The sequence below is a fragment of the Macrosteles quadrilineatus genome, unplaced genomic scaffold (genome assembly GCF_028750875.1).
Source record: "Macrosteles quadrilineatus isolate MER2022 unplaced genomic scaffold, UCM_ALF_1.0 Scaffold_7__1_contigs__length_78375512, whole genome shotgun sequence".
NCBI lineage: Eukaryota > Metazoa > Arthropoda > Insecta > Hemiptera > Cicadellidae > Macrosteles > Macrosteles quadrilineatus.
In genome coordinates this window covers 40,239,750-40,259,230 of record NW_026542600.1, presented here as the reverse complement: position 1 = coordinate 40,259,230, position 19,481 = coordinate 40,239,750, and the positions used below count along the sequence as shown (strand labels likewise).

Genomic DNA, 19,481 nt, shown 5'->3' with positions numbered 1-19,481 from the left:
ATAGACAGCGTCAAAACATTAAAATAAAACTTTATTCAATAAAACACATATTTACAACTTAAACTTTAGATGGCAGGGGGGGGTTGATGCCACCTCAAAAAAACTCGTCAACCGAGTAGAACGGGTTTTACAAGAGGAGGTCCTTGATCCTTTCCTTAAATATTTTAGGCTCTAGCTCTCTCAGGTGGAGTGGCAGGGCATTGAACATATTTACAGCAACTGCGGGGAAGCTATCTCTTGTCATTTATATGAAGGCCCCACTGTAACTTTGAGTCTAGGACGAAGCCAAAAAGTTTGACAGGAGGGTCAGGAGATGGAAATGATCTGCTAAGGGTGAGCAAAAGCCTTTTTGTTTTATCTTCATTGATCTTCAAGTGATTTTTGAGGAACCAGTCCTTGGCCTCTTGGAAAAGATGTTCTGAACAGGCGACCGCCGCAGTAGGATCTTGCCCCCTGCCCAGCATGGTTGTATCGTCCGCGAAGATTAGTGTATCTTTTTCACAACCTAGGTCATTCATCAGAATCTGGAAGAGAGTGGGGCCAACTATCACTTTCACACTACTGGCTTCACATTGGCTGGGGAGGACAGTGCGCCCTGCACTGCTACCATCTGACTTCTACCCTCTAGGTAGGATTTGAAGGTCTGGAGGGCCACTCCACCGATTCCATAATAGCCGAGCTTCTCAAGCAATATGTCGTGTGAGACAATGTCGAAGGCTTTCGACAGGTCGCAAAGGACCAGAGCCATTGACTGTCTATTGTCAAAGGAGTCCAAAACCTCACTGATGAAGAGGAGACGAGGGCTGTTATTGTTGATCTCGACTTCCGAAACCCGTGTTGGGAGGCTGTAAAATAGTTATTTACTTCGAAATGGTCGACAATCTGTCTCTGTACAATCTTTTCCACAATCTTCCTTACAGTCAGGATGATTGAGATTGGTCGATAGCTTGAGGTAAGGTTTGCGTCCCCTTTTTTGTAAATAGGAATAGTCCTTGAGACTTTAAGGCAGTCTGGGAAAAGTCCCACCAGCAGACACCTGTTTATCACCTTCGACAAAGGCAGCGATATTTCGCTTATTACAGACTTAAAGATCCATGGTGGGATTCCATAGATATCAGGGCTTCTTGAGTTGGAGAAGGATTTAACTATTTTAGTTAACTCCTATTTGGTAGTAGGATTCCATTCCTCCAAAGGGGTCAGGGGCTGTACCTGGACTCTGATTTCTCCGACCCGGTTTACAGCTGCTTTTCTGCTCAGATCATCAGTTATGTCTTTAACTGAGTTGACAAAGAACTATCTGGACTAGAAAGTTTTTTGACTACTGTACTTCATTTTTCTTTCTCGAGTCATTTATCACTGACCATGCTGCCCCACATTGGTTTAGGGAACTCATCTGGATGTTTACTACGGTTGCCCTTTTTTGCCTCGTTTACCTGACATTTTTAATCACGCTTTGTTTTTAGATACAGAGAGTAAAGTTTGTCCCTTGCATTAGGATATTGTTCGGCCTTATATAGTTATGGGATAATCGTTTGCATGGATCCATATAATACGATTACGACCCCTAGCTCCCTGCCCTTTGATAGTCTTTACTTTATGTAACACCATTGATGACCATGAAATAAGAATCAATGTACACTGTACAACACTTCCAACTGTTAGCTGTTTCATGTGCTAAACTCGGCTGTTAAAAAGGGGGAATATCGTATGTTGATTGAATTTGTTTCTTTGAGATCATACCTCAAAAATTGGTTCTTCTAACTTACACAATGTATTAACATAACCCTATTGTTTGTTTAAAATTTCCTTTGGCTGAACAAATATGATGCACACTCAATTTTTATCTACTATACGGCTATTAGTATTTTTAAACGTATGTCAATGATAAAACATGGGATCCTTTTGGGCGCTGCGCCATTAAGCAACCTCATACTTTTATAAACGTTTGATTCTTATGGGTCAGCTAAAATCAGTTTTACAGTATATATTTCCGCTGTAGGAGTGCGTGGGGTTCAGATGGTCGACACCCACTAGCGTTGAAGATATGGGATACGCGGACGCCTATAATATGTAAATATCGTGTAATAGTGAAATAGAGCCGACAAATCAAATTTCCCTATATGAGGTCGACATCACAAATAACAACGACATTTTATGGCGATTTTCGTACAGTGTTAACTCCTAAACATGTAGATGGGTTACTTTAAAATGAGACACTGTACTCAGGGTTTTCCTGTTTCTCACAATAAATAATCACATTTAATGTTAGCTTGAACTATGCAATGTAACAATATAGACCCATATCCTTTTAAGCAAGTTGAGCTTCATTAAAGTACCTAACACGAACTAATAATTTGTATTAATGTGACGTTTCCTGTTTCCCTCTAATAATTTTATTCATTCTGTAAAATTGTTTTGCACTATGAATTTAAGGACAACAAGCCAACTTCATTTTAAAGGTATACTTTAAGGTATTTAATGACATTTTGAAAAAGTGGATTTAATTCAATATAATAGCCAGTTGCACAATGCAATTTATTACATATTAATAACATTCATAGATTATAAGGAACGAACACCTTGATAACAGTGGTGAATGCTGCTTCCCACCACAGATAACTACAAGACAGTCCCTAGATGGTTGACTATCTTTGACATAAACTTCTTTGTCTTAAGTGTAATCATATGGTCATACTTGTCAACTTGTCAAATGTTGAGGTTAGCCCCCCACTAAATCATAACAAACTGTCATATTCATGGAGCAGACGACATTAGTATTGAAACTTCAAACTTGAAAGTAGACTTTTTAGGTCTACTTGCTCTTGTTTTTGTTTTTTAAAATCACTTCATCGTTAAAGTAAAAGGATTGTTTTATAATCATTGAGTACAATTGATTTACTTGTTGAATTACTTCATGATGTATGTAAATGGTGTATAATAAATTAAAGTTTAATAAATTTACTGAGTTTAAAAATTGTACTTGGCCTAAGTTGCTTTAATTAATTATTATAAATAATAGCCTATTTTGAAGCCAATAACAAAACCCATACACAGAGGAAAATGATACACTGATACACTGCCGTTCGGTTCTCTTGAATCACTAGAATACAAATTAACATTTTTTGTAGCAGTCAGTCGCTTTGTTGTGAATTTCAAGATGGCGACCAGCGACGATGAACCTATGCATCTTTATGAGGTGTTTCAAAATTGTTTTAATAAGATTGCAAACAAACAACCTGGTAAGTTGCATCTGTAAATTAAATTCTAAAATTTAGTCATAAGTTTATGTTACTTTTAGACACCAAAGATACCGTGGAACATTGTTTTGATGTTGATGTGTACATCTACCCTTTTCACCTTTTAAATTTGACAAAGCTATATATTTAAAGCAAAACAATGTTATTTATGACTCAAAGGCCAGTTATTTTACCTTTTTGAACCTTTTAAAATTATACAAACTCATTTTTAGCTCTCCGGAGTGATTGCATTTATCTTGAGAATCCAATATAGATCATTGTAAGGGCACCCAGGGCTGATCCATTTAATGAGTTTTGGGATGTTGTTCATTGTTTTAGAATGTGTTTACATTGTATAAACAGATTATTTAACACCATAGTGTTTTTGTAACAAATATTGATGTCAGTTGACTAAAATCTAGTGTATTAGATTGAATTCTAAATCATATGTCATGTCAAAACATTAATTGTGGTTATGGCAGGGGGAAGAGGGGCATACAGGAACCCAGCACATAAGGCACATTTTAAGCATGGTTACATCTCTCGTATCCTTACCTTTCTTATTTTTGTATTGTTGTGTCATTTATAGGCCTAAATAATCACATATTTTAAGTAAATTAAACAACCTGATTAGGCCTACGTGGTACAAACATTCCTTTTAATAGGGTTACTTTACTTATTAGTTCAGATCTAATTTACCAGCCTTAGTCGTAATTCTGATTTTGGGTCTGCGATTGAGCTTAAGGAATAGTAGGCTAACTCAAATAAGTCAATACTGTGTGCTAAGTTAACTTAGTTCTTTAGTTCTTTAGTTCTTTCTAAGCTCATACCAACACAAGTAATTGATCATTAAATTTAATATATTTTTATTTACATATGCATTAACTTAGGCCTAGGGCTACTAATTTTAGCGTGAGCTATTTTTTGAGTCAAGATATTTGAACAATAACTTATTAGGCTACCCCCCTTCAGCAAACACAAACGAATATCCATTTACCTGATTGGATTTTCACTAAAACACTACACTGTTTGTTGCTAAAGGGAAGGTATAACTTAATAAAGTGTGTTTTTAGTTCAATGTTAGCGTAGGCCTAGTACGAAATCAAAATTTGATCAATAAGTATATAGACCCTTGACACCCCTATAAAACTCTTTTCCCATGTTGGTTTGTGAACTGATTAATATGCCTATAAATACATATACAATTTTGTACCACGTTATCGTGCCAATGGACACACTAACTCACACACACACTTCCCTGTCCTGGTGCCTCACTAACTCGACAATTTGTGGACCCATAGGTTGATGAGTTTGGGGGTTGGTGAATAATTGAGAAAAATTGCAATTTTTAATGGGTTTTAATAGACTAAATGAATAGGTACTTAACAGACTAACCTATTTTTTATTTAAATAAATTTATGAACTTGGCTACATGAGTATTTTTACATAGGCTATTGAGTAAACAATCTTCAAAGAAATGCCGTCGAATATGTTCAATAGTTAAAACTAAATATTCTGAAACAATATTTTGTTATATTTTTTTGCGTGCACCCTGTCAGCTATTGACTGTTGAGTTCAAATGCAGACTGTAGAGTTACCGGACCGTGTGGAGTTAATGAGGTTTCACTGTTAAGTAGTAGGGCCTACATAATAGTAAAAATTCTGACCGGATGTTGCGCTTCATTCACAAAACAGCTTAAAACAGTGGTATTTCGTCAATTTAAACTTCAACAAAATCATTTTGACAGCAAATATTTAACTTAATCCTTTAATAGTTAAGACAATCCTGAGATCAATCCATTATGAATAGGTATTCAAACTTTGGCTGTAAGATTGATCATTTGAATTAACATTAAAAATGATGGAGTACTATGTAAAGTTTATTTATTTATTTAAATGCTACAATACAGACTTATGTCAAATTACGTTGCAGCATAATACATTCTCATAGGCCTAATACATACTTTGTGCGACACATGTCAAAATGTCTTTTCTTTGTCATACAGGCAACAACACAATATTTAAATAAGTAGGCTAGACTTAACACTATACATAAACAGTAAAAAAAAAAAATAAAAAAATAGCTAATTAAATTGAGACACAATGAATCAAATTGAATTTAGACAACAGCACTAGTAGGATGTAATTATTCTTTTAAAATAAATTATCATTCAAATGTTTACTGTAAGAGTCATTACCTTTAATACCCTAACTCATGACATGAAACATATAGGTAGTTAACTTAATCTAGCCATGTGCTCTTGTTAGAGTTTGCAAAGCCTTATTTAATCTGAATAAAGCTTAGCTTGATATTTATAATGATATATGGTTATAATCAATGTTGTCTAATAGATGATTATAACATTTTTTAGCAAACATCATGAACTTTAAAAAGGCCACCATACTGGTACCTAACTTAACTGTTAAGCTATTGATAGTACTGGTATTTCTATAGGTTTATGCTCTAATTTTGTGTATTTTAATTGCAGAAAAATCTGGATTCCAGTCGCCGTACAATAGTATGGATAATGGAATGGTAAGCTTAATCTATTTTGGAGTTTTCCTTCTAGATTAATTTTTATTGATTTAACTTCTTTATCATATAAGACATCTACATGTAATTATAGTTGTAATAGGTGTAATTAGGTTAGTTTACACCAATAAGCCTAGTCTATGGTTGAATATGCAAAGCCAATTAAATGTTATTTAGATTAGACGCTGCAACTTTCTTACATCCCAGTATAAATTGGAATTTTTATAAGTTGATATTCATATTTAAATGGCCAGACATTGTTATCCTAATATTTTATATTTTCAGGATTTAAATTAACCAAACAAAGGCCAGAATATCAAATGGTAAAACTGTAGTCATTAAAATTTCGGTTAGCCTACACAATCATTCTTTTGTAAATTTAGCCTTGAGACAAAATTACCAAGTGTTTGCAACTTCACCAAACGATTTCATAGTTTTTCTTATGTATATATAGTGATATATATAGCCTGTCCATATATAGGGATCACTGTACATGTATTGTATATATGTTGGTTTGTGTCTTTAAAAGCTTGTACGTCCATCCAGGTTAAAAGCTCTTTTGTAATGACCTCCACACAATTAGGCTAATTTATGCTTGGATTCTGGGTTTATTTTCTTCAAGTAGGATATTTCCTTTTAGACAGTACACTTGTTATGTTAGGTATCTCAATTATTTGAGAAATAATAAAAATGCCTGTGAAAACCTTTTTTTTTCTTTGTAGTCTTCCGTAAGAAGTCTTGGTAACCACCAAAAACACAATTCCTTCAAATGGACATTTTCACGACCATTTTTTAACTCCCTAACCTATATCACTCATAGCCTTAGGGCCATAAATTTAAGTCATCTGGCGATGAATGTCTTCAGCCGATGTGTTTTTTTCAGTCAAAAACATATAACTAATAAAAATAATACGTACACACAGCAAAATGTACATGTCAGCTAAAGAGCTCCAAATGGCGCCATTCTCTTAAAAAATTGAGCCAGTAAGCGGCGATGAGCCTCTTTGCGGTGTATACACGAACTTGGAAGCCATCCACACAAATGGCCCTTCGTTAAAAAAAACTACCCTTGTACCATATTGTAGCCTTCTGTATCTTAAAAATATTATTAACCCTTTTATAATTTCTCCTTAATATAGTCCCTTGACATATTACGCCTACACATTTATAGGAACTCTTACATATTTACTAGACTTTTCATAGTAGCCCTATATAATTTTTATATTTCAAAACATCAAAAAGTTTGGTAGGTACTTTCGTATTATCTTGAGGCCACTTATTTTAGAGGGGTTTTTTTACCGAAGACCAAAAATAATTAAATAATTGGAAAGAACCTAATTTAATAGACTTACTGTCAAATTTGACATGTTTACACATGGCTTTTGAGTTCTGCCTCCCAGAAGGCAATGATATCGGGGAGGATTGAGTTTAATGCGTCACTGCCGCTATACTCTGCCAAGTAGGTATACAGCGCGCTGCGGCGGTTATGTTGGGTTAAGTTATCATAAATATGTTTTTAGGACTTTCCTCGTTTCATTATGAATCAAACGATACCAGATGAGTCATACTTTCACACGGCAAATACCCCAGATACAGGCGGTTACAGGTGATGCGCACGCTCCGGTCAACGACCTGACCTTGGCCTACATGGAGGGGATTTGGTGTTTGAAAGTATGACTCATCTGGTATTGTTCGATTCATAACAAAACGGAGGAAAGCCCTACAAACATATTTATAATAATCCAACGTAACATAACCGCTGCAACGCGCTGTATAAGGGTGGCCCCTGGATAATACCAAAGTACCGTTTGGTATGTTAATTTTGTGGCTTAGGTTTTGTTCTGAGTTTGAAGCTAGATCTTTGCTTGTCAGTGAAAAATCCATGCAATATTTCATATGGTCAATGATTCATCAAAATAGGGAACTGTATTCCTGAACGATTCTGACTTAGGCCAGGCGCACACAGGCGATTTTGAGTCGCGCAACAGTTGCCCGACTAATCGGGGGACTGTTGCGCAACCTACTCGGAGACTCTGAAGTCTAGTGACAGTTGAGCTGGAGTGCGCACACAGGCAACTTTTTAGTCGTGAATCTAGTCTTGAGACGTGTTGGACATACATTCGTTACAGCGTTGCCTGGCCTTAATGTCCTATGACAGACTGCTCTTTGTTTCCATCGTTTTTGTTATTTTCAGCCTAAGCCCTACATAGTTTGAATCTTGGCTCCTTAATGATAGCTGTAAGTTTAGAAACAATTTTTAAAATTGACCTTTCTTGCTATAAGGATTTTACTGAACTCTATTACAGTCGTTATGAAATAGTAATACTAACTTATGAGTTTATCTTATAATATAAATATAATCAATTTGATAAGAGTATTTCATTAATAAATAAAAATGAGTAGGTATCCACTTCGGGAACAATTTAAATCTAATTTATTAACATGCTATAATAAACAAGAAATAAATAATGTTCTTATGACAGGTAAACTTGTGTAGTTAATGTTAATTTTAAAACTGTGAATATGGCCAGTCAAGCCGTCCCAGTAAATTAAACAGTTAGTTAATTTAAAATTATATTTTTACTAGTAAAACAGTTGACTTAATATCTTAAAAATTCATAATACGTTGCCCATAAAAAAATTTTAGTATGAAAAAAAAATCGATGAATATTAGAGCTTTCGTTGAGAAACTATTTTTAGTTTAGAGTAAAAGTGATAGCGTAGTTATAACATTTGGTATGCTATCACTTTTCGGGATTATTTATTAAATACTTACCTTATGTTTGAATGGTTTAAGTAACATGTATTATTAAAATCTTGATCATATAACCTACAATTCCTAGAAATCCAAGTGGGGCAGTCATTGACAGGGGGCTGACACCTAGAAGAGGTATTATTTTTTTATAGTGAATAATAACTTTCAAACCTTATCTGGTAGGTTGGCTTGACTCCTCATTTTAGTATGCAACCAAGATAGCTAGGTTTGGCTTAGTAACTATAGGAATACGACCAATGTTCTTACAAATACAGTAGATTACCTTCTATTCAACACAATTAGTGCATATGGGTATTCGGATAATTGATTTTTTGGTTTGGTTTTGGGTGATTAACACATTGTGGTAGGAAGGAGTGTGGTAGGAATATCAGTGGGTCTTTCCCCAGGGCCTGACATTTATTTTACAAAAAATCTTTCCTTTTGTTACTAGAAGAGTATCCAGGTTAGAAATAGTGTTTTGAGCAGAATTTCCAAAACAATGGTGTCCAAAACCGCCAAATGGCTGGCCCGAGCAATGACGTTTGTGGGCATCGTAATACTCCATTTCTGTCTCACAAACACTGTTTTTCACACTCAAAATGTTAAATAGCACTATACAGTAGTTAATATTTACAATTATATTCAGATCCTTTATTCCTCCGAGCCATTGTTTATTTCAATCACAGCGAATCATGGAACTGCTGATACCAATTTGGAATTGGGGAGTCCATCTTTATTAAAAGACAAATAAACTAAAATAATAAACAATAAAAGGTATTGTTGTGTCCTATAAAAAGCAAAAACAAAAAGAAATACGTCAATAAATGTCCCAAGTAAATATATTGTGCAAGTGGGAATTTACCGGTCTCGGGGGACTGGCACTGGTCTGTTTTAATGGCGGGCGAAACACACAGTATGCAACGCTAGCAATGCACACCCAATAAACTCCGACCCTTTCCACAGGGATGCGTCACACTGACTGATTCATTTCAGAGGGACCTGGCCGGGCACAGGTAAACTGGCCGGCCTGGGCGCACGTCCCGCTGCTGGTACTCCGTGATCGGCCGGCACTCAACGTGTTAATGAAATAATACTAGTTTATTGTGAGCGTAGAGACTTTAAACTTGGTACAAGGTGGACAACACAAGCTGTTGTAGTCTGTGATCATCAGGGAAGCTATTACCTGCTGTGCCAACTATTTGTCTTCCTGTTCCAGCCACTTAATGACAGTCTAAAAGTGATGGAAGGCTTCTTAATAGAACAGACCTTTTTCAACTGTGATGCCATCACGATCTTCATTGGTATCATCTTCAGGAACTTGGACTTGTGCTGCAATGTCATTATTTGCCATCAATTCATAGCCAGGATCATCCGTGTCACATTCTAGCCACTCGTGTTGGTTTTCTTGGTCACACTCTTCAAAACCCAATGACTCCTTTATCAGATTCCGGACACTTTTACCAAAATTTCACTTGTTTGATCTTGAACTGTAGGCCCATTTTCAGGTTCAACTGCTGGGCAAAGCTTGTTCTAGGTGTTTTTTTGTAATCTATTTGTCACTAGCACATGCTTCTACTGCCATATACAGCATCCTTCAAGTTAATGCTCTTGATTGTTTTTTCCTGTTCTTCACCAATTAGGACACTACAAAACAATGATTTTTCTGTAATACAGATTGAAGGCTTTAACTGTCCTTGGTCCATTGTTTGGATCCATAAAATCTCCTTGAACTTTCCATTTTCTCTTTTGTAAGAGGCACTTTTAAATTCATTTGAAACATCAAATCAACTCAAATCTGTTGTTCTGTTCTGTTCCCGTATTACATGGCTGCTATGTGGGATTTGCTGGATTTGAATCATCGGAGTGCTAAGCTATCGGAGTGTAAGTTTTTAGTAATGGGGATTTGGATGGCATTTTCATCCAGTAGAACCCAGTCTCAGATGAGACATACTGAATTTGTCAATAAATCCATAATATAAAATATAGGCTACAAAATATACAATGCAGATGCATTTTAGTCGATACTGTCATTGTTACCCTCATTTTCAAAGAAATGATCAGCATCCTCAGTGTTAGCTGACAATTTTTTACTATGAATATTTAGCTCTCTGATTTAATGCCTAGGCTAAAAATAGTTTGATCCATCCAGTAGATGATTTAAAATCATAATTATTGTTTTTAAGTTTCCTACACTTTGATCTTAGCTAACAGGCGGAGAAGCGATTAACTCAACCAATTATATTAATGTTTGTACTGGGCGATGTTTGCCAACAATAACGACCAAATGGGTGATAAATTTTAGGGTAGAACAAATATGCCTAAATACGTGGCAAATGCCTAAACTATAATAGTTCCATGTGTAATTTTGTAAAATTATGATTTTTAGTCGTAAAATGGGGTAGAATAAGGCAGAAGGTAATCAGGTTTGCCCAATTTTAAAACTAAAATTTGTAATATTTCAACAATTTCTGATTCAATTGTTTTGAAAGTATCGTTTGATAGCGAATTAGAAATGTTAAATAAAAGAGTTCTTGACATTTTTTCATAAAACCAGCCATTTTTTTAGTACGGTAATTTAAGTTAAAAAAATGAAAATGGCTGCCGTTTTAAATTTTTTAGTTAAATCAAGATTATTTTTTTCTAACATGGGTCTCTTCTACCTTAACATACTTACCAAGTTCAATAAAGATCGGTTGAAAAAATTTAAAGATAAAAATGGCAGATATTTGGCTAGCGAAGCGATTTTGGAAAAAATGTTATTCTTGATTTCCTCTTTATTTTGACCCAAGGAATCACTGTATAAACTTAAAAGGTAACTTAAAATTTATAAATCTGTCTGGATTTTCTATATCATTAAATTATTTTACTTGTCATCATTGTGGTTATTCGCTAAATGTGTCAGGGGGAATAGTTGCTCTGTAAATATAAAATTATAAAATGTAGAGTCTAATGTATTTTCTTGAAATGGTTTTGTTTGTTTCAAAACTTATTGGGGTTTAAGGAAATGATAATTATAATTTTTGTTTTCTCTAATTTGAAAGAAAATTGTATTCATATTAAACTCTGTACTAGTGACTTAAGTTCACCCAGCCATGCAATAATGATGTACATCCAGTGTCTAAAGGAGGCGTCTTAATATTGTCTGAAAACAATTTTAATACAGTACCTACTTATTGTGATCCATGGACTTTATTCAGTACACCTCTTTTTTATGTCCCACTTTCACATCCTAGGATGCTAGGTTCTAGCCCGAAACTGTTTAACACATTACTTCAGGCTAGTCCTAGTGGGTTGAGGCATTATCACATAGATAAAATCCATTGGTGATTGGCGGGATTTGAACCTCGGCACCGAAGCCCTGCGCTCTACCACTAGACCAGCTCGCTCCGCTCGGTGACCGGGTATTTAATTGACCGGGTACAGTTTCTTAACTGGGCTACCCTAATGTCGATGAAAAGTCTTTATTCAATTTTTTCATAATCAGCAAGTTTGGTTAGGTTAGGTTATAATAGTTTTTTTCATCCCTCAAACAATTTTTCTCATCCTGCCCCCAATATTTTTTTTTGCTGATTTGCAACTAGGTTTAATGTGTTATCGCTATTCCATGTTTGGTGTTGTTTTCAGGCTGTGTACACAAACAGTTATGGTGCCCCGGGTGAAACATTTAGTCCAGATTCACCATACTTCCCATTCAGCAATGCACCGAGAAGACCACAGCCAACTGGTGAGTAGAATCTTAGTTAAAATAAAGTTATAGACCAATAAATATTCTTCAAACCATGTCTATTTGGTGGGTGTTTAGCTGAGTACCACACTTGACTCGTGCTGAATACATCCTGTAGGATTGGTAGACGTGGTACAGGTAAAAACAACTTAGATACAATAATGATATTTCAGAAGGAAGCTTTGAGAATTATATTAAATCTAGAAGAGAAAATATAAGTAAAAAATAAATTTTCTGAACTCAATATTTTGACGGTTTATGACAAATATATCCTTGAGTAGCATTCATTCTCATCATACTTGTCATAAGAACAATTTAAATTTCACACAGCATAGGCTTAGTTTTTTAAATAAAAAAGCTACTTATTTTGGCTCTAAATGTTTGAACCATTTACCTTAAAATTTAAGAAGTAAAATAAAAATAAAAAACTGTAAGCATCTGGTTAAAAATATTTTGTTAAAAAAGTTGTAGGCCTATTCAAAAGTATTCAAAAGAAGACAATTGTGCCTCTAGTTGATTCTTTGAAATGCTCAGAGGTATGTACCTCATAGCATGTAATTAAATATGGCAATTCAAAATTCTTATGTATTTTTTTTATTTTTCAGTAAGTTAATGCCATTAGTTAGTGTACAATGTAATTTTAATTTAGTTTACAATTGAGTTTACAATAGAGTTTTGAGAAGCTATTACAAGTTCCTTTAAATGATCTACGAATGTCTGTTCTGCAGAAACCTAATACTACAAATCATTGTATTTTAAGTTGCATGTCAGAAAACATGTTGTAAAAGTACTCTTAACCTGTCGATCAATTGTTTGTCACTAGAATAATATTATTAATTAGTAAAAGTAATAGCAGATGAACTTCTTTCGCCCACGAGAAAAGTATAATAAAAACTTTTAAAAGACCTAATTCATGCTAGAAGTATTAAGAGACCCATGTCAGTTTCATAACTATCATCAGTGTTGAGGTCAAAGTAATACTGCCAAGATATGGCTAATGTTGTGAATTTTTGTTAGAACATCCATTTCACGCTCAATTTATTTATAATTAGGCCTAGGTTAAAAGGTTTTATTTTATTCCACAGAAGTACACTATGTAACATTTTTGTTTACTGAACATTTCATATGTTTCTTTTAAAAATCTAGAGGACTTAAAAAAAAAACATTTAACATTTACTAATTTTTTTGTTTTTTCAGGTCCGCCATCTAAAAAGAAAAAAGAAGTAAGTAATTTAAAGCTATTTATTTACAAATTGGGTTAGAAATAAGACAACACGTTTGTTAACTAGCCTATATTTTGGGAGTGACGGTGATAGCAGGGATCGTCCTAAAGTAATAATGAAATTGAAACTACTTAATTTTTTAAATAGCCCAAAATTGAGATCAAAACTATGAGTACAATCCTGAAGGATAAAATTTGTTAGAAATATTTGAAAATCTGCACAATTGTAAAGGTTTTATTTGTAGCCTCATTTCATCAGAGATACTGTACACAGAAATATTTTGTCCCAATTATAAATCCTTATAACTTCTCCTATTTTTCTATTTTGAAATAATTAGTGATACAAAGGGAATTAAAACAAGAAATGTGTATTAAAATGTAAAAAAAAGCTATATTTTCACACAATATGCTATGTTTAGCGAACCTTCCAACCCACCAACTAATAACCAACCCCCAATTATTTAGCCTATAAACTCCACCAACTAACCTAAAAAATAACTGTTGTTTGTAAAAAGAGAACAGTAGATGGATGTTGTTTTGTGACAATCGTAAATCTTTGGATAGAATTTTAAGAACAACTTTTTCTTTAGAATTATGCCTAGTGATTCATAATTTTGGCTACTTGACAATGTGAAAACTTCATAGGAGTTGAAGCTTGTTTTATTACTTGCAATAGTTGATATTTCTTGCTTACAAACTGCAAATCACTCGTAAAAATCTCCTCGATGAAAATACATTTATGATGTACCGGTATGTGTAATGTATGTTTTCTTGGTAGAGACCTAATAGCTTTAGTCGTTTTGTACCTTAATGCCTCATCAAATGGCTAGTTTTGTTGCTAGGGCGACAGGAACTATTCTTGAAGGCAATAAAATTACTCTTACAGCTGCACTTGGCAAATCTAGTTATTGAGTAGTAAGCAACTTATGGTTCATAAGGCAGTTCCGGTAAACTCAACCGCTGATTGTTTAACTGAAATAGTTTATTGCTCCTGTAATTGACTTTCCTTACGACTGCAGTCAATGCAGCAGTTGTCATAGGTTTGAATTTTGGTTCCACCAATAATAATTTATCAGTTACCTACCAATATTGTACTGTTCTGGCTTACTTTTTGTTCTGTTGATATGTTCCACGCTCAAGATTTACGTAAGGCCAACAAACAGATTAAAAATGCCTTTTGGTCTAAAAAAAAATCAAGCTCAGTATTTTATTTATATAATAAACACCTTCTTGTTCTCTAAATATCCATGGCAGTCGTCTATTTTGCTGCATATTTTCTTTTAATCATTTTCAATACCTGTCGGGGGGAAAAAAACTTTATGACAAAAATGTGTATTATTATACTCTTTTTGTCACATGTAAATGGGATCTATTTTACGACTGAGACTGCAGTTGAGGACAATGTGCAAGTTATACATTAACAAACAATGTGCATTGCTATGAACGGGGAATTAAATTGAGGTCATATAAGCCCTACATATACATGAACTTCAGTCAGTAATAGCGCCTGACACCCCCTTCCAGCAAAATGCTATATATGTGATACGCTCATACCCAGAAGACCCAATTTCTATCAAAATGTATTAATAGAATCAAATAACATCAAATCTCTTTATGGTCTTTCAGCTCTATTAAAGCAATTGTCATTGTTAAATAGCATCTTATCATTAAAGCATTAAACATAGTCATGGAATAAATAACAGGAACCTTGATCTTAAATTATTTAAAAACTTATATCTAAAACCTCCAAGGACAAGAACTTATCCACAGAAAAAAAACATTTTAATTTTAACCATGAATCAAGGATTGTTTTGAATTTTTTAATTGGAATCGTTATGGCAGAAGAAGGCAATTTATATCAATTGAAGTTGTTAAAGTGTTAGTTCTTCAAATACATTTTTTTATTTTTGCACATTGGCTTGATTCATATTCTCGTCGCTTTCTAAAGCTAACTTTATAGTAAAACTTCAAAGTAATACAGTCAAATTATTATTTTTAACACAAATTTGTCCGTTTCAGAATTTAGACTCGTCTGATCCACCCGATGGAGCTTCTACACAACATTGGGTGAGTCTCATACTCTTTTATATGATTTATGTGAAAACCACTATTGTTGTTCTCGTAGTTTAAGAACTCAGTTAAGAGTTCTTAAACACAAACATAGATAATCTTCAGCCCTTTATTGCCGTTTATGAAAAATCACTCATTAAAACGATTTCCACAGGAAAAATACCAACAAAACTATATCATACTGTTAGACATAAGTCTAATCCATTAGGCCCCTTTTAAGCACAGCGGTAACGGTTTATGCTGCCTCGCCAAAAACAAGCATTTGCGATATTCTTACCCGATTTGCACTCGCGGCTCTGCCAGTTTTTTATATCAGCTGTGGTAGGGGAAGTAAATGCTGTCAGCATTATTCTGTTACCAACATTAAGTTGACATGAATTATTATTCTGTTACCAACATTAAGTTGACATGAATTATTTTTCGATTGCAGTTACACTTTTCCTGTCTAAACCTTTAGTTTAAGCAGTTGATCAAACTGTTAGTCAATATAATTATGAAATATTAAAATCCATGTGTGTAGCCCCTGAGCTGTTGGACATAATGTAAGACTTAATTACTTATGTATTCCCGCCACAACTCAATAAAATATGTCAAATCAGGACATGTTTCGGTGTTAAAACATCATCGTCAGCTTCAGGTACATATGTAGAGTTGATCAGTAGTTAAATCGTCAGAAGATAAACACAGTACGAACACGAATGAATACATTAAAAAATTAAACATATTGTTTTATGTATTTAGTCGTTACTGGCCCTTTTGGCACCTTTTTTTGTTGACAAAGTCTATTGTAACATCTGTTATTTAATGACCAATAAAGATTTATTTATTTATTAAAGGGTCTTTAAAATATTTAGTTATCAAGTTACCTAAAAGCACACCTGATAATGTGTTAGCTGTATAACGTCCGCCATGAAGAGGAAGTTTTATGGTGAACTATTCAGCAATAACATGTGTAACATAATGTATATAAATTAGGTATAAGCTACAACTTGTTATTCTAAAACATTACTTTGATTTTATACAAACTGTATACAATATTAGATGAGTTTAGTCAGTATAGATTAGTAGGTACAAACAGTCAAGGATATTTACAAAAGCACAATAAATTCTGTTTAAAAATAATCAATTGCGGTATTTACTGGACCAGGAGGGTTGGCAACAGTTACAGCGGGACCGGCCTGCGCCGCTGTGCAAAAATGCTCCCATTAGACCCAATGTACTTACAAACCGCTACAAAGTTGCGGTTCCTCGGCCGCCGCTCAGGACTTGCAGGCGGTGACTATAAAGTGGGCCACCCTTAGAATAAACGCACCCATTTCAGTCAGTGTACTTAACTTAAAGAATATTAGTGGCTGCCACTGAGCGCTGACCACTGGTGCATAAAGGGGGCCTAACAAACATACTCTTGAGTGTTTATGAACCTGTGGTAATGTAGGTACTATACTACTATACTACCTACAGTATACCACTAGTGGTACGCTGAGGCCAATGTGGTGGTACACGCTGTCATTTTAAATGTGAGTATTATATGTCAGGATTGTTTGGGCTGGCTCGTCAGCATTAATGAACAGCCCATTGGCAACTATGTACATTCAACAAGACGTTACTAGAGAACGAGGTCGAAATTATTTGGTTAAACTCACTCATGCTTCTTAACTAAAATGACTTGAAATAATAGCTCAAGTAATATGAGCAATATTAAAACTCCTGAATGTGTTCAATACATCACTCAGGTAGCCTATTCAACTAGTATGAAAGTTCATTTTCTTTGGAGAGGTTCATACATATGGTTAAAATCGGCTAGTGAGGTTAGCAAAATTATTACCATAGGCCTATTTCATTCGCTTTTAAGTACCTCCACATGACTAAGTGTTTGCTAAATATTTTTGTCTTGTAAAGTGGTACGCTAGGACAAAAGGTTAAGAGGCTCCGCTATAAAAGAGTCCGTCACTCTGTCGCTGGTACTTATACGATGGCAGCTGGCAGCGGCGGATCTATGTGGTATTGATAGTTGATGTATGTGATGCACTTGGAGAGAGCCCCCTAATACTACATGTGCACATTGTTGGTAAAATATTTTGGCTATGCCCGTCTATGAGGCTTTGTGCTAGTAGTGTACTGTGTTTTATACTGACTGATAGCTGTCCTTTTTACGGTAGCTCTTATGTAGGCTACTAAGCTAATTTACTAGCTGCTATCGTTAGCTTGTAATAAAAGCTAGGCACACTTGCGCTCAATGTCAGCAGTAATCAGTGAACAATATTCTTTTAAGTTATTAGTTGTTCATCAAAAGTTCAATTCAAATGGATACAGACAATAGGGAGTCTACTTTATTCTCTCAATAATGCCGCCTACATTGTGGTGAAACTTTCTGTGGGGCTTAAGGGTATTTTAATCAAAATGCTGAATTCTTCAATTGTTTAAATTAATAAAATTATACAACTTTCATACAAAATTAATAAGAGGTAACATTTTAAGAGGTTGAAGCAGTTCACAAATAGTTAAAATATTATTCTTGGAAAAATATAACTATAACTACGAAAATATAACTTTTATAATAACATCAATGTACATTGTATGTTTATTAATATATTCTTATCGATACCTTATGTAAACTTGCATTTAGTGAAATAGGGTGGAAACAGTTTGATGGTACTACAATTTTAGACCTTCTGCAAATGCAGGGATACTTAAATACAATCTTTAGACGAGGTTGCCTATTTTTCAACATTTTCATTTGTTGAGTTGAGGGATCATCTTTGATATCTCCTTGCCCTTCTTTGAAGTGTTTATGCCACTGAAAAACACATTATGACATTCATTGATCCCAATACTTATGTTGTAAGTTGTAAGAGAGAATAAGTCTCTGTTACAAATTTGCCAAGCGTCTCAAAGAATTTCACATTAACACGTTTGCTCGATTATAACACCTATAGTTTTTGCGACAGACGACAACTACTTAGTTTTTGCTACAGACGACAACTACTTGATCCGTAATGAAAGAAGGCTGTGTAGCCTAACTAAGCAACCTAGTGTTGTTTTACCGGCATAAATTTGGAGGAGTGATGTCAGGCGACTGCAATAAGGCGTTGGCATTGAGGCTCACCTAGTTTTTCTCTTTAAAAAACTAAGTCCCGTTATTTTTTAGTCACTTGTTGTACATGTTATATTTTCACATTCTATTGAGCTTTGAAAATATTAAACCTCTACGTCGCATCAAGTTGATACTGTAAAGGCAATTACTGTAACAGGAAAACTTGACCTTGCAGGATCAATAGCAGGTTTTTAATTATCCTCTATATGAACCAGACAGTGCCTTAATGAGAAATGTGTATTATAACTATGCATGGAAAATAGTTATAAGGGTTGCAAATCTTTTGTGGTCACCGATACATTATCATCATCAGGGTGTCCAGCCGACCTGGGAACCTGGAATTGTACTTAAATTTTTATGACCGGGAAAAAATCTGTGCATTTTGTAAAGATAAAGATATGTAAATTTCCCCGGTAATTTAAATGTTTGAATAGTAGACAAAAAATCCACCCAAAATCACGGATTTTTCTCGTTTTGTGTAGTTGAAAAAGTTGCGGGGGAAACGATTAAATTGACTCGATTGCAAGAAATTATCACTGGCTTACAAATTCTTTTTAAAATAGCCATATTTAACTTTACAAATTGTAGGCCTACATGAATCCACGATAACAACAGAAAGAAAATATTTTTACTACAGTAGACTCCCTCTTATTCGGACTCCTTGGGACCGAGGCCAGACCGGATAACAGGTTTTCCGGTTAAGCCGACGTCCCCAAAAATAAGTTGAAACGGACCGTTTAAATGCATACTGTAGGATATACAGTATTAGACTTAAATTTAGGAGAGCATTATATTTAGACAGTGGTCTCAAATCTTTCCCACAGAACAGTAGTTTCAGTACCCACTT

The 19,481-nt window shown here is 34.5% G+C and overlaps 1 protein-coding gene across 6 annotated transcripts in view; it reads left to right on the top strand.

Moving 5' to 3' along the window:
• Window positions 1-3,157: 3,157 nt before the first annotated feature.
• LOC128997897 (protein daughterless) overlaps window positions 3,158-19,481 on the top strand; it is a 101,535-nt gene continuing 85,211 nt past the window's right edge. For all 6 annotated transcript variants that reach the window (XR_008491165.1, XM_054423694.1, XM_054423690.1 and 3 more), the window contains exons 1-5: window positions 3,158-3,239; window positions 5,726-5,772; window positions 12,149-12,248; window positions 13,446-13,471; window positions 15,490-15,537. Coding sequence is in view for 5 of the 6 variants with exons in the window: in XM_054423694.1 (XP_054279669.1) it covers window positions 3,158-3,239; window positions 5,726-5,772; window positions 12,149-12,248; window positions 13,446-13,471; window positions 15,490-15,537 (303 nt within the window). In the remaining variant the exon portion in view is untranslated. The remainder of the gene's footprint in view (window positions 3,240-5,725; window positions 5,773-12,148; window positions 12,249-13,445; window positions 13,472-15,489; window positions 15,538-19,481) is intronic.